The sequence below is a fragment of the Hemitrygon akajei genome, chromosome 5 (genome assembly GCF_048418815.1).
Source record: "Hemitrygon akajei chromosome 5, sHemAka1.3, whole genome shotgun sequence".
Lineage (NCBI taxonomy): Eukaryota > Metazoa > Chordata > Chondrichthyes > Myliobatiformes > Dasyatidae > Hemitrygon > Hemitrygon akajei.
The window spans coordinates 33,614,827-33,631,269 of NC_133128.1; the positions used below are offsets into that span (position 1 = coordinate 33,614,827).

At 41.8% G+C, this 16,443-nt stretch overlaps 1 protein-coding gene across 3 annotated transcripts in view; it reads right to left on the bottom strand.

Moving 5' to 3' along the window:
* The window catches only part of impg2a (interphotoreceptor matrix proteoglycan 2a), an 83,529-nt gene extending 69,855 nt beyond the window's left edge, over positions 1-13,674 (bottom strand). For 2 of the 3 annotated variants that reach the window (XM_073045171.1, XM_073045170.1), the window contains exons 1-3: positions 12,841-12,954; positions 12,572-12,669; positions 10,281-10,502 (exon numbers count right to left, since the gene is read on the bottom strand). In XM_073045171.1, the coding sequence (XP_072901272.1) occupies positions 10,281-10,502; positions 12,572-12,650 (301 nt within the window). In that variant the 5' untranslated portion in view covers positions 12,651-12,669; positions 12,841-12,954. Of the gene's footprint in view, positions 1-10,280; positions 10,503-12,571; positions 12,670-12,840; positions 12,955-13,528 lie in introns of those variants that run through there. The other variant, XM_073045173.1, reaches the window with a different exon arrangement.
* Between the last annotated feature and the right edge of the window lie 2,769 nt (positions 13,675-16,443).

The following is a 16,443-nucleotide window of genomic DNA, read 5'->3' on the forward strand; positions in this document are numbered from 1 at the left end:
GTCTCTGCTGAACCGAGGCTGTGGCCTGTTCTGGTTGCTCTGGACTTAACGTTCTGAATGCAATTTGCTGACTCTTATTGCTTGCAAGATCTGATTTTACCCCTCTCTGCACCTTGGGTTCTGATGGTCACTTTTTTATGGGCTCCTTTGAATTTCTCTGTTTAGTGGCTGCCTGTAAGGAGACAAGCCCCAAGGTTGTATAATGTATACACACTTCGATAATAAACGTACTTTGAACTTAGAGATGACAAGTGAAGAGTAGCGAGCTCTGGTGTTGAATGTGATTGCACTAGAGAATTTGCAGAAGAGGTTCACCAGAATGTAGCCTCAAGCTTGGATAGTCTGTGCCTGCTTTTCTTGAAGTGGAGGCAACTAGGGTGGGATATGTTTGGGGCAGAGATAGGTTAGACATTAGGAAACTTTTACCATGGCTGAGAGCTTTAAGAGTAGACAACATAGATTTAAATAAATGGCAATGGACCTAAAAAGGTATCATTTTTTCACAGTGAGAGTAGGTGGAATCTGAAACACACATACTGTCACAATATATAAGAAGCATCACCATGCAAAGGTTTGTAAGACTATGGACCAATTCCTGTAACGAGATTATAGACAGGTACTCAGTTATGAGCATGGATATGGTGGGTTGAATATTCTCTGTCCAAAACATATCCCACCTTAGTCGCCTCCACTTCAGGAAAAACAGGCACAGACTATCCAAGCTTGAGGCTACATTCTGGTGAACCTCTTCTGCATACTTTCTACTGCAATCACATCCTTTCACAATGTGTGTTGACTAGAACTGCACATTGTACTTCAAATGTGGCCTAACCAATGTTTTATAAAGTTGTATCATGAACTCCTTGCTCTTACATTTTATGCCCTAGTTAATGAAGACAATATTCTTGTATTCTTTATTAAACAATTTACCTGCCTGTGCTGTCACCTTTAGGGATATTTGGAATTATACAACGAGATCCTTCTGTTCCTCATTATACCTCATAGCCTTAACAGCTCTCCCACAATGCACGGCCTTGTACTTGCCTTGACTGAGGTCCATTTGCCATCGCACTGTTTATTCAGTACAACAGTGTTTTTATTTCAGTTTTCCACCACTCACGTTACTTTCCTATGGTAAAATTGATTAGCTTTTCATATCAATTACTCTTCTAGATCAAACTTCTGTTTCTTTTAACTTACCTTCTCATTCCTTTTGTCGTTGAATCTGTAATGTCATCATCACTCACAGGTTCAAGCATTTGGGTTCTTGAACTAACCTTACACTTACAGTTTTGAAATACCATGACTATTTTGATCTCTCTGCACTAAAATAGACTTTCTTTTCTTGCGTCCAATTTGTGCTCTCTCTTGTAAAAATTGTGTCTACTTCAAGTTTATGTATTTTTGTGAACTTTGCTTATCTGCCTGTGACAATGCTGTAAGTAAGTTTTTTATAGCACTCATGGATGTGTATAAGAACATAAGAACATAAGAGATAGGAGCAGGAGTAGGCCAATCGGCCCTCAAGCCTGCTCCGCCATTCAAAAAGATCATGGCTGATCCAATCTTAACTCTAGTTTTCATCGAATCCCACAAGGCAACAGTGCCAACCAACAGGGCACCATGCCACCCATTTTATTTTATTATTCATCCCGCCCAAACCCATGTGATCACCCGGGGAAAAAAAAACGAGTTGCCAATTGAGGAGAAAAAATCTGGAAAATTCCTCTCCGACCCATCCAGGCTATCGAAAACTGGTCCAGGAGATCACATGGCTGATCCAATCCTAGCCTCATGTCCGCTTACCTGCTCGCTCACCGTATCCCCTAATGCCATTTTTATCCAGGAAAATATCTATCTCCGTTTTGAATTTATTGAGTGCAGTAGCTTCCACAGCTCTCTGGGGCAGTAAATTCCACAGCCCCACCACCCTCTGAGTGAAGAAAGTTCTCCGCATCTCAATTCTGGAACGGCATCCCCTTATTTTAAGATTATGCCCCCTAGTCCTAGTTTCACCCATCATTGGGAACATTCTCCCCGCATCCACCCGATCAAGCCCCTTCACAATCTTATATGTTTCAATAAGATCGCCTCTCATGCTTCGGAACTCCAATGAGTAGAGTCCCAATCTACTCAACCTCTCATCATACATCAACCCATCCATCCCCGGAATTAACCTAGTGAACCTTCTCTGCACTGCCTCGAGAGCCAGTATGTCCTTTCTTAAATATGGACACCAGAACTGCACGCAGTACTCCAGGTGTGGTCTCACCAATACCAATAGATGACAATGAACTCAACTTTGAGTTCGACAGAGTATCACATATTTTCCCTTTCAGGATTTCCACCCTTGCTTACTTCATTTGCAACTTACAAACTGGTTACATTGAATATTAACGGTTTAGTGAAATGGTTACCAGCTGGAAAAGTTAACTCTTTCTGCCTCCGCAGATGCTGCCCGTCCTGCAGAGTATTGCTAGAACTTCTCTTTTTTTAAAAATCGCAAATGTACTTTGGAAATTTAAAAAAAAATGATCTTAGATCTTTGTAGCTCACAACTATATCCTACTAGTTATGCAAACAAAATTCAAAGTAAAATTTATTGTCAGAGTACATACATGTCACCACATACAATCTTGAGATTCTTTTTCTGTGGGCATACTTAGCAAATCGATAAAACAGTAACTGTAAACAGGATCAATGGAGAATAAATTGAGCAAATGTAGATATAAATATCTAGCAATAAATAACAAATGTGTGGCTGAGCAATTGGAGAAGTGGGCAGGGATTCAGATTTCTGGATCACTGGGACCTCTTTTGGGGCAGGTGTGACCTGTACAAAAAGGACAGGTTGTACTTGAATCCCAGGGGGACCAATATCCTGGCAGGGAGGTTTGCTAAGGTGACTGGGGAGAGTTTAAACTAGAATTGTTGGGGGGTGGGAACCGAACTGAAGAGACTGGGGAAGAGGCGGTTGGTTCACAAATCGAGAAAGCTTGGAGACAGTGTGTGAGGGAGGATAGGCAGGTGATAGAAAAGGGACACGCTCAGACTGATAATTTGAGATGTGTCTATTTTAACGCAAGGAGTATTGTGAACAAAGTGGATGAACTTAGAGCGTGGATCAGTACTTGGAGCTATGATGTGGTGGCCATTACAGAGACTTGGATGTCTCAGGGCCAGGAATGGTTACTTCAAGTGCCAGGACTTAGATGTTTCAGATAGGACAGGGAGTGAGGCAAAAGAAGTGGGGGTGTGGCACTGTTGATAAGAGATAGTGCCACGGCTGCAGAAAAGGTGGACGTCATGGAGGGATTGTCTACGGAGTCTCTGTGGGTGGAGGTTAGCAACAGGAAGGGGTCAATGACTCTACTGGGTGTTTTTTGATAAGCCGCCCAATAGTAACAGGGACATCAAGAAGCAGATAGGGAAATAGATTCTGGAAAAGTGTAATAATAAGAGTTGTCGTGATGGGAGATTTTAATTTCCCAAATATCAATTGGCCTCTCCCAGAGCAAGGGGTTTAGATGGGGTAGGGTTTGTTAGGTGTGTTCAGGAAGGTTTCTTGACACAATACGTAGATAAGCCTACAAGAGGAGAGACTGTACTTGATTTGGTATTGGGAAACAAACCTGGTCAGCTGTCAGATCTCTCAGTGGAAGAGCACTTTGGAGATAGTGGTCATAATTCTATCTCCTTCACATCATCATTGGTGATGGGAGAGGTTCTGGAGGATTGGAGGGTTGCTGATGTTGTTCCTTCATTCAAGAAAGGGAGTAAAGGCAGCCCAGAAAATTATAGACCAGTGAGTCTTACTTCAGTGGTTGGTAAGATGATGGAGAAGATCCTGAGAGGCAGGATTTATGAACATTTGGAGAGGTATAATATGATTAGGAATAGTCAGCATGGCTTTGTCAAGGGCAGGTAGTGCCTTACGACCCCGATTGAATTTTTTGAGGATGTGACTTAACACGTTGATGAAGGAAGAGCAGTAGATGTAGTGTATATGGATTTCAGCTAGGCATTTGATAAAGTACCCCATGCAAGGCTTATTGAGAAAGTAAGGAGGCATGGGATCCAAGAGGACCTTCCTTGTGGATCCAGAACTGGCTTGCCCACAGAAGGCAAAGTGTGGTTGTAAACTGATCATATTCTGCATGGGGGTCGGTGACCAGTGGTGTGCCTCGGGGATCTGTTCTGGGACCCTTACTCTTCCTGATTTTTATAAATGACCTGGATAAGGAAGTGGAGGGATGGGTTAGTAAGTTTGCTGATGACACAAAGGTTGGAGGTATTGTAGATAGTGTGGAGGGCTGTCAGAGGTTACAGCGGGACACAGATAGGATGCAAAACTGGGCTGAGAAGTGGCAGATGTTGTTCAACCCAGATAAGTGTGAAGTGGTTCATTTTGGTAGGTCAAATATGATGGCAGAATATAGTATTAATAGTAAGACTCTTGGCAGTGTGGAGGATCAAAGGGATCTTGGGGGCTGAGTCCACAGGACGCTCAAAGCAGCTTCGCAGGTTGACTCTGCGGATAATAAAGTGTACAGTGTATTGGCCTTCATCAACCGTGGGTTTGAGTTTAAGAGCTGAAAGGTAATGTTGAATCTATATAGGACCCTGGTCAGACCCCACTTGGAGTACTGTGCTCAGTTCTGGCCGCGTCACTACAGGAAGGATGTGGAAGCCATAGAAAGGTGTAGAGGAGATTTACAAGGATGTTGCATGGATTGGGGAGCATGCCTTATGAAAACAGGCTGAGTGAACTCGGCCTTTTCTCCTTGGAGTGACGGAGGATGACAGGTGACCTGAGAGAGGTATATAAGATGATGAGAGGCATTGATTGTGTGGATAGTCAGAGGCTTTTTCCCAGGGCTGAAGTGGTTGCCACAAGAGGACACAAGATTAAGGTGCTGGGGAGAAGGTACAGAGGAGATGTCAGGGGTAAGTTTTTTACTCAGAGAGTGGTGAGTGCGTGGAATGGGCTGCCAGCAATGGTGGTGGAGGCGGATATAATAGGGTCTTTTAAGATACTTTTGGATAGGTACCTGGAACTTAGTAAAATAGAGGGTTATGGGTAAGCCTAGTCCCTACCTTAGAAATTACATGTTCAGCATGATTAAGGTAAGAATCCTACTGGCTGCAGCTGGGCACAGTAAAACTCACAAGTGAAGCAAGAAGAAAGCAATGAAAAATTACTGGGATGTTAAATGAATCCTTTATTGTTTGGATTATCATTGTTAACATTAACTGTTTTCAAAAGGTTACCTAGCAAATAACTAATTAGCAAAGCGCTCCAATAGTCATAAACAGGTTAAACTTCAAGCTAAGCTCAGCAAGATTCAAGGTTTCCACTCTGAGGCAACCTGTGTGAGGCAGCCCGGGCAGTTACATCAGCCTTCATTATGTTCTTTGGCAAATACAGCAAGTGAATATTCTACAAGTAGCTGGACGGAAGACTGAAGAGGTTGTGAAATCCCACTGTTACTTTACAGGTATTGGCAGCAATCTGTCAGCATTGAATTGGCGCTAATAACAGATGTCCAGGGGAATGAAGATTACCAATCTGTTTACTCCATTCCCTAATCTGCAATGAAGCTGACTGCTGTTTAAAGCAAAAACAAAAGTGAACACATGAACTTCAAAGTATCTGAATTGTAGTTACACAACCAGCACATAGGGACTTTAAAAGAAGTCTGTAATAAGAAATAATTACTATTTGGTAGGTTCTGAAATAATCTATTTTAAAAAAAATATCATTCAGGAAATACGGGTATTGGTGACAGGGCCAGGGCCATGATGAGACCACTAAGACTGGAGGAGCAACACCTCATATTCTGTCTGGGTTGCTTCCAACCTGATGGTATGAACATTGATTTCTCGAACTTCACGTAATTTCTCACCCATCCTCCTTCTCTCTTCTTCCATTTCCCCCTTTTGGCTCTCCTCTTACCCTCATCTTTCTCCTCACCTGCCTATCACCCCCCTCTGGTGCCCCTACACCTTCCCTTTCTCCCATGGCCCTCTTTCCTCTCCTATCAGATTTGTTCTTCTTCAGACCTTTATCTTTTCCACTTATCACCTCCCAGCTTCTCACTTTATACCGCTCCCCACCAACCTGCCTATCATCCCACCTTACAACACCTATCACCTCCCAGCTTGTATTCCTTCCCCTCCCTCACCTTCTTAATCTGGCTTCTTCCCCCTTCTTTTCCAGGCCTGAAGAAGGGTCTCAGCCTGAAACATTGAATCTTTATTCCTCTCTATAAATGCTGCCTGACCTGCTGAGTTCCTCCAACATTTTGTGTGTGTTGTTTTGGATTTCCAGCATCTGCTTTCATTGACCATCCTTCAAAATGTCCCAACAAAGCACTCACTTTGGTGGTCAGTTGGGGATGGACAATAACATAGTTTAAGAGTCGCAAGGTAATGATGCAGCTCTATAAAACTCTGGTTCGGCCACACTTGGAGTACTGTGTCCAGTTCTGGTCACCTCACTATTGAAAGATGTAGAAGCATTAGAAAGGTTAAAGAGGAGATTTACCAAGATGCTGCCTGGTTTAGAGAGTATGGATTATGATCAGAGATTAAGGGAGCTAGGGCTTTACTCTTTGGAGAGAAGGAGGATGAGAGGAGATATGATAGAGGTATACAAGATATTAAGAGGAATAGATAGAATGGACAGCCAGTGCCTCTTCCCCAAGGCACCACTGCTCAATACAAGAGGACATGGCTTTAAGGTAAGGGGAGGGAAGTTCAAGGGGGATATTAGAGGAAGGTCTTTTACTCAGAGAGTGGTTGGTGCGTGGAATGCACTGCCTGAGTCAGTGGTGGAAGCAGATACACGAGTGAAATTTAAGAGACTACTGGACAGATATATGGAGGAATTTAATGATTCTATTGTATTTCTCTGTTCTACCGTCAATGCCCACAAGAAAATTAATCTCAGGGTTGTATATTGTGACATACATGTACTTGGAAAATAAATTTACTTTGAACTTTAATAGAGTAAATCCAAAAGACTGCTTTTGCTGGTTGAAACATCTAAAACTTAGGAATCCGTTTCCAAATAAGCATTTGCATTTAAATGAATGAGTTGTACTCTATAAGCAGGCTTAAAGGTGAATAAATCTCTAAGGCCTGGCAATAGCTATTCAAGGATGCTTCCTCAGGCAGGCAAAGATTTCCAGGACTCCGATAGAGATATATCAATATTTATTGAAACCTGACGGGTGAGGTGCTACATGACCAAGAAGAAAACAAACAAGGTATCTTTATTCAGGAGGGGCTGTAAGGGATAAGCTAGGCAGCTACAGGTTTGTGAGTCTAACATCAGAGGGACGGAAGTTCTTGGAAAAAAGTATGAAGAACAAAATTAATATATACTTGGACAGGTAGGGATTAATCAAAGAATGCATGGCATTGTTAGATCCCTGTATGACCAATTTTGCTTCAATTATTTTGTCGAGGTATCTAAGGGCCATTGAATAGTCTAGATGTATTTCAATAAACCCTTGACAAGGTCCCAAATTGAAGTCTGGTTCAATATTACTCTTCAAACATCAGGCTCCTGAACTAGTGTGGATAACCTAAATCACCCCCAACACTGAACTAATTCCACAACCCATGGACCCAACTTCAAGAACTCTACAACTCATGGTGTCATGAGCCCATGGAGCCCTGTGCGAGTGGATTAATGATGGTTGCATTGCTTTATGATTAACCATCAATAGCCAGCGTGGAATCACAAGGGAAGGTACTGGAAACCAAACTATTTGTTGAACTCATTAACAATTTAGATGGACGGGTTCTGGGATGTACTGCCTGTGGTGTGTGAGCTGGCGGGTTATGGAGTCAGCGATTCTCACAAAATATTGAATCCAAGATGGCGGCGCGACGCAGCCTGCAGCGGCCACTCCAGAGCTGATCATCCATTATTTGTGAAGCGGGGTGCCATGCACAATCATAATTGGATGGAAAATGGACGTGGGAGCACGTAGGAACATCTGGAAATCTCCAGGAAGAACTTCTTCGTTGCTGCTGCTGCTGTGAGGTCTGGGTCTCTGCTGGGAAGAACAGGCCCCCAGTCCTTGGGGTCGTATTGCCAATGGCCGTTGGCGGAGGTATCTTAATACGCTCGGCAGAGGATGGTGCTCGGACAAACTCTTCCGGAGGCGATGGTCAGAGGCTCGGAGGTTCGACGGACTCGGAGTCCGCTGTGGTCAGAGCACTTTCACTGTGTGCTGTGTCTGTGAGGCTGGGTTCGATGGTGCTTTCATTGTGTGCTGCGTCTATGAGGCTGAGTCGGGCGGCACCGTGGAAGTCCATGGGGGGGTACTCCCTTCTGCCACCTGCGTGGGATGACAAGTCTATCAGGGACCCTGAGGACTTGTGGTAACTGTGTGGTGGTTTCTTTTGAACTTATAGTCTTTTAATGTCTTTGGACTATTTTTACAGTGCCCGCGGTCTTTTTTTTTATCAATTATGCTATTGTTTGCACTGTTGTAACTATGTGGTTTTGTGCAGGACTTGTAGCTTTAGTTTTTGGTCTTGTTTTGTCTGGTGGGATTGGGGCTCCTTTCCTGGGAATGCGCTAAGATGGTAGCACGATATTAATACGCAGCAGCCTCTCCGGACTCTGGATTGGGGATTGCCAAACGTTATGTGGATTTTCTGGTGTACTCTGTTTTGTCATGTGCTTTTGTGATATCATTCTGGGGGAACGTTGTCTCATTTTTTAACTGCATTGCATTTGTGGTTTCGAAATGACAATAAACTGAATCTGAAATATTGATTCCATGGGCTCCTGAGGACATGAGTTGTAGAGATCTTGAAATTGGCTCCATGGGTTGTGGAACTAGTTCAGTGTTAGGGGTGAGTGAGGTGTGTGTCAAATGGTTGTAGTGGGGAGTGCCTGTCGCTCTCGCTTTCAGCTTCCACCACTGGCCAGCAGTCGTGCGAAAAGGGAGCTGAATGTGTAAGTCTCTCCCTGCCAGTACACAGCCTCTCCAACAGCAAGCCTCAAGTAGTGCCTCCTCGCTGGCAACATACAAAAACTGAACACCCTTCGGACATGGGCTGAACTACAGAGGACAGGGAGGAGGTCTGGCCCCTACACACGCAGCACGCAAGCCCACTGGTGCGTGGATGTGCCCTGGTGCTCATGAACCAGATCCCCAGCTATGGATAAATAGCCCCACTGCCTTGTGGGCAGCCTCGGGAGAGATAAAGGCTACAGGAGTAAACCCAGATAGAAAATCTGGAGTGGAGCTCCTAAGGCAGCTGGACGCCATTGAACATCCTTCCAGCAGCTCCTGCAGCCAAGCCGATGCCAAACGTATTGGTTCGCTTTCCTTTGGACTACACCGGTGAGGCAGAGGGGGGGACCTTGATGACTGGACATCCCTCGATCTCCATGCCTTCCGCCTAGGCTTGTGCCTTGGAGAGGTCACTCCAGAGCCATTATTTCCATTGTCTTTTGAGACAGACAGATGCCATCATCATCACTGAGGCCAAGTCTTGAACTACCAAGGCATAGAAGTCGAAGGGACCACATGCCAAAACTTTGTACTGGTATAGAGGGGTACTTGATGGTTGGCATGGTGGAGCAAAAAGCGTAACAAGATGAGCTGAAATTTCTTCACTCAAAATTAGAATCAACTTCCCTTGAGCCTGCAGATGCTTATAGTCAGACTGAGGTTGGAGATTTTGGGGCATAAAAGACATTAAAGATTATAGGGAGAGGAAGCGAAAGCAGAGTTGATGTAGAAGATCAGGCTTGAAAAAAGAAAATGGAATCCTTGCCTTCATTGTCCAGGTATAGAATATAAGAGTAGGGAGGTTATAAAACATTGGCTTAGTCACAGCTGGAGCATTGCCTAGTCCTGCTCCTATACTTTGTGTTTTTAAAACATCTTTAGCTATTATCAGGAATAAGTGCTATCCCAGATTCGTGGATCTGAGATGACTTTTGGCCTTAATTGAATCCATCTGAAATAGTCTGGGAGCTGCAGCTTTGGCTCATCTGTGTTTAATATCATCATCAGAAGCTGCAGATATTTTTAAAAACCCTTGCAGATTTATTTTGTTTTAAAATACAAGATCTCATAATAAATCATTCCTAATTCCTTTTTGTGAAGTATATATTTCTAAAACTTTGGATGCAAAGGATACACAGAAGGAATGTATAGTTGTTCCAGAAAAAACTTCTTCAGGAGTTTCACTGGAGAGCATAGAAAAAGTTAAAAGGTGTTAAACAGTAAAAGGACTTGTCTTACCTCTCAACTTGTAATACTTGAAGTAGCTGCCAATGGCCTGTGACACAGTTTCCTCTGGGCATAGTTTAATATCACTTGGAAATGAAAAGGATCGCTTATGTCTGTAAATCAGATCAGTTATCTGCACATCGTTTCCAGTTTCAAGAGATTTAGTGCTGCCATGAAGCAGCCTTCCAGAATATTGATGCTGTCTTCTCTCACCTGAAGTCCCCTTCAATACATCTGAAACAGATAAATCCATATGTGCACTACCGATGACCTGACATTGACAGCATTTTACTTTCATCTGTATATCTTATAACATGTCACCTCATTAAAATGAGACTATTGTTCTAATAGTGATTAAAGATGGATCTAAAATAGTTAAAGTAACAGAATATGCGACCTAAAAAATGATTTTTAAATTTATAACTGAATAAAATAAAACTAGCTTTTGTCTTTTATTCAGAATAAACTAATGATCTTAATTATAAAATAGATAAAATCAAAATATATGAGCATTAAAATATCTGGAAAAATCTACAGAAGCTCATGGGCTAAAGCAGAATGTCATTTCTCACAGTCGATACTATGTCTGAAGAATTGAAGCATTTTATCACATCTACCACCTATGTTCAGAAATGACCTCATTTTCATGTGAAAGCTCCAATTAATGTTGTCATGATACTGTTATCTACAACAAAATATCAATTGCAGATGTAATGTTTTATTTAATGTTGAAAATCAATGCACAGTGTCATTAAAATTTAGAATATTCTGCATCCTTGGAGAGAAACATTGTATTTGGGGCTATTGATTTGTTAATTTTATTCAAAAATCTAAGCACAGATTCAAGTGAAATGCATAATCTATTTCATACAGGTATATTAATTCTTACATTTATGATTTGCTTCAAGACGAATCCAGCAAAAATTTAGCATGGTTCCTACATTTTTATTTTTAGGCTTGAATTTTCAACGATTTTTTATGAGTGAAAAATAAACTGCTGGAGGACTCAGCTGGTCAGAGAGTATCTGGAGAGGCAAAGGGATAGCCAATGTTTCAGGTCGAGACCCTGAATGAGTCCTGATGCCTGCACCTGAAGTCACTTGTGTTTCTATTTTGCTTTTCATGAAACAGATTAAGGGAAATAAATTTGAAGTTATAAATACTGTATCACAAACCTCAAGGTATCCCATAAGCAATTGAGTCACTTCTTTATTATAGAAAATATGGTGATAAGTCAGGACATTTCGACAAGTCGGCAGGTCACCTTGTTCTGCTTCAAAATAATCGATCGGATCTTTTACACTCTGGCTGAAATAGCAGCTCAGTGTCACACTCAAAACGATGGCCTTCGACTGTGCAGAATCGGCTCAGTTCATGCCCTGAGGCATCAGGATTCTATTGAAAGCACTTTGAGCTGAAACTTTTCCCCTGCTTCACTCTCCTTAAGCGCAACCTTCCTTCCTGAGTATTTTCAGCACTTTGACTCGGAGGCAACAATCCTAACAAATGTACCACAGCTGATATACATTAGTATCAGCACTACAATTACTTGAAAAGAACTAAGGCAAGTAGGCTTCATGAATTGTAATTGTAATACTGAGAAGCTGTCTGAATTATTTTAAACCATACAGCATTCATAATTCCAGTCAGCAAATGGCTACGTAAATAGCAAACAATCTCTTTTACTTCAATTACTTCTCAAAATGCCTCCCTAATGTAAAGCTTTTTTTCATTTCTTGTTTTGTCTGATTGGCATTAAATTCTTCAGGATGTTTAAATATTTATTAGGAGGATACAGAAGTTCCAAGTTTATTAGTCCCTTGTTTGTACTGAGCTCCCTGGACTCAGACAGGATGGCAACAATGCCACAGTTTGTCTCAATTTTATTCCAGGAAAAGAGTGGAGCCAGGATTTCCACTCCTGATCACTGTCCAGAATGCCCTGCCAAACACCCAGGTATGTGGACAGCGGGTCGGGACGACGTCAGGCTTGGTGGTGATATTACCATGGCGGAATGGCCCGTTACCACTCACTGTCAGTGCTCAGACATGAATCACAGCCACCCATGCCAGACGCAAGGGAGCAAACAGATACAAAAAAGCAAAAAGTTTAAACAAAAAGACGTGCATTTGTCTCAACACTATTTACACTCTGCATCACCTCTGTATGTGTATTTGAAAGAACAGTACAACGATTACAATTATTTACATTTGCAGTGCCGATTTCAAATGCAAGACTTGTTTTAATCATGGCGCATTGCCTATTACCGTATTTGAAAATGCTAACTCATTTGAAAAAAATACCTGAATTTGCCACTAGAACGCAGTTGAGTAGAAGGACACATGGAAACACTGAAGAGGTTTTCCACCAATAACCTAACATTCTCTTTCCTTGATACAATCTACAAAATAAAGAGAGAATCAATAGAGACATGTCTATGGTTGGGGACAATCTGGGAGGAATGGGTATAGGTACTTGATGATAAATACTAGACCTCAATAACTTGCAGTGAGGATATTTGGTAATGGTGAGAGAGCCTTTGTAAGTATTTTAATTAAAACATGTAACTTACCTTTTCTAAGTGCGCTTATGAACTTAATGAATGTGTAAGCAGGCGCCAAGGGGACGGTTCTAAGAGAAAAGTCCCTTCTGCCGCAGAAGACTTCAACGACACCCGTATCCCTTTAATCGGCTTTCCAATTATAGGGACCGCGTCATGTGCAATTGTTAACTGGATGTCGGAACACACGTCTAATCTGTTCTGTTTTTTTTAAAAAAAACTAATTGTCAAACTTTCAACACTGTCACGTCAAAAGCAACACACTACTCTGCTGGAAGAACTCAGCAGGTCAGGCAGCACCTATGGAAATGATTCGGGCGTTTCGGGCCGAGACTCTCCGTTAATTCAGTGCTGCTCATCGTAACTCAAGATAAGCGTGTATGGAATCTGTTATCAGTCTTATACAGAGCTCAGTGAATATTTGTGTTTAGAGTATAGTTAATGGTACTAATCTTGGAAGTTCGGCACAATATATTTCTCAACGTTTTAAAAAATCCGAACATAAGCCCAACCGCATCAAAAACATCGCGGTTATTTTATTCATTTCGTTCTTCTTTTAAAAATGACTTGCATGAGCTTGATTTACATAACATGAACTGCTGTTTACAGTTAGTTGGCTGGAATGCTACAATTTTTCACATTTTGTACACGACATTTGGTACCGATTTCAACCCCCTTTTCTTTTACACGAAATACTGACGTGGGCAGCCATTCGCAGTTACGCGCAGTGTTGTTTTCCTTCTGAACCAACGGCCCAAAACTCTCAGGTACTTGTGCACTGGCTTGACTTTGAACACTGTTCTTGCAGGCAAGCAGGTTGGATTTCACTAAGCTGCGAGTTTTCAACCACTCATTACCACGCTAATACTAAGAAGCTCCTCGGAGCACGCAACCAGGTTTCTGGCTTAAATTCTTCAGCACACACGCAGCGAGCATTTCTCCAGGGGTGTGTATGCGAGGATTTCAGGCTCCGTGGATGCCTGCTCTAAATTCTCGGAAAGAAAACGTGTAATTGACCTTTATGCCACGGGTCCCAGTTTTGCAACCTGGATGGATGAAGCAGGACGAGACGAATGGAGAGTCGAACAATAACAAACCTGGGCCCATAATGAATCAGTTAAATGGACAACTCGGAGATGGGGGAAAAACCCCAGATGCTGGAAATCCGGAATAAAAATAATAAATGCTAGTACCAGCAGGCCAGGCTGGTACTTCATCAGAATTGGAAGATGTTTCGGTCTCTCATGTAAAGGCAGGATGAATGATACTTTAGATGTCGAGGTGGAAACTCGCCCATAGGATTTGAGGCAATGACATAAGCAATAGCCTGTTAAGGATCAAGAGCTTCTTGCTCAAATAAAAACGTGTTCATGGACAACATGAGCGGTTGTTCAGGGGCCAAGCGGTCAGGTGCATGACTGACAGAATAAAGGATTGTGTTGAGGATATTAACAAACGAAAAGTGGCAGAGAGGTTGGTCAGAGAATGCATAACTAAGGGCGACCACATTAAAATGGATTATAAAACGCTTTCCCACTCCCACCCCCAAGTGATTAATAGAAACATCCATTTTCAGAAAGGCTGGCTTTGAGGAAATAAAGGAGGAGTTAAGAAAACTCAGGAAAACAGAATGGGAAAAAGTAGCTCTATTTAAAATATACTAAATAGACTATTAGTAGTATTCTTGTTAATTCCATTGCTATATCCTACAAATTAGAGCGGTGTGCATTAAGTGTGATATATTTGTAATAACATCAATCTTTCAAATTAAAATATAACCAAGGTAAAAAGAGATACACTGAAGTGATTCCACAGGACTTAACTACAACATCTCATCTTTCAGGACCAGATTCCAGAAAACATTTGGTGCCATTCTATTAGAAAAATGTTTTCAAAAAGCTCCTAATCAGAAGATGTCATACCATATGTAAAGTTCTAAAACCTCTGAAGATGATCTAAAGTTAACCAGTGACAATAGTCCGTGGTGAATGCAAAAGCTATAGTTTATGTAACAATTTTTCTGGTCTGAAAGAAAACTAATAAATTCACTGATATAAAATCACCAGAGAAAGGATTTGCTATTCTTATCAGCAAAGGAGAACCTTATTTCCCTGCCATTGCTTTTTATTATTACTTGGTATTTCAACTCCACTAAACCACCGCCATGGTTTTAACCCTTTGTTGGATAAGATGCTGCATTTCCTCTGTGAATTTCAGATTATTCTCCGAATTGACCACTGTGACATTTTCCTTCAGCAAATCAAATTATTTCTGTATTATTCTCATCAAATTTCCTAATTAATATGTTCTAGTCTTGCCAATGTACTTTCCCCCACTATATGCTGACCCAATGGATTTTGCCAGTGATTAAACTATTTTGATCCTGGCACCTCACTTCTGAAAGGATAGTGACTTCATAGGGTAAAGTCTGATAATTCAGCACTCTCAGAACTTTAGCAGTGGTGGACTAACCAATTTTTGGGATTATTGGACGTCATCCCTCTAAGATATCCAAGCAAGCTTTAATTTCACATTCTATGTAGCTGTATAGTAAACTGCCCTGTGAATTTGGTGGGTGAAAAAGGGTGGGAAATATACAAGCACTCTGGACCCAGGTCTGGGAGCACACCTGCCCATGTCCCTGACCCCCGGTATTCCAGACTCCAGCCCTGGTTGCAACCACACATCCAGCCTAGACTTCACCCCAGCCTGCACTCATGACTTTTGGCTCTAGCACAAAGCCCCAACTTACATCCTCAACTGGTGAGTGAGTTAGATGCCCAACCAGAGGATTTCTGAATGATCAGATGTTGGATCTGGCACTTCTACTTCCTTAATAGTTCGCAAAGATTTGGCAAGACATCTATGACAACGTTCTATAGATGTGTGGTGGAGAGTATTTTGACTGTCTACATCACAGCCTGGTATGCCCCTGAACAGAAAATCCTTCAAAAGTAGTGGGTAGGGCCCAGTCCATCACACGTAAAGCACTGCCCACCATTGAGCACATCAGCATAGAGCATTACCGCAGGAAAGCAGCATCCATCATCATCACAGCACCCCACCAGCCAGGTGCTCTCTTCTTGCTTCTACCATCAGGAACAAGGTACAGGAGTCTCAAGACTCACACCCTCAGGTTCAGGAATAGTTATTACTCCTCAACCATCAGGCTCTTGGACCAACTTCACTTGCCCCATCACAGAAATGTTCCCACAACCTATGGCCTCATTTTCAAGGACTCTTCATCTCATGGTATTGATGTTTATTGCTTATTTATTATTATTATTGTACTTGCAGTTTATTGCCTTTTGCATATTGGTTGAAAATCCAGTTGGTGTGGTCTTTCATTTCTTCTATTACGGTTATTGTTCTATTATGATTTACTGAGTATGCCCACAAAAAATGTATCTCATGTTTGTATATGGTGACATACATGTACTTAGATAATAAATTGACTTTGAACTTTCGCTATCAGTTATATTGTACTAGGATAGTTTGCAATGTCCATACAATTAAGGATTCTTTAAATTGATAATTAGTTTATAAGGTGGAGAAAAATAAGACCATAAAGGCTGGGTAACTCATTATGAGGAAGTCACTTCCTGACTCCACCTA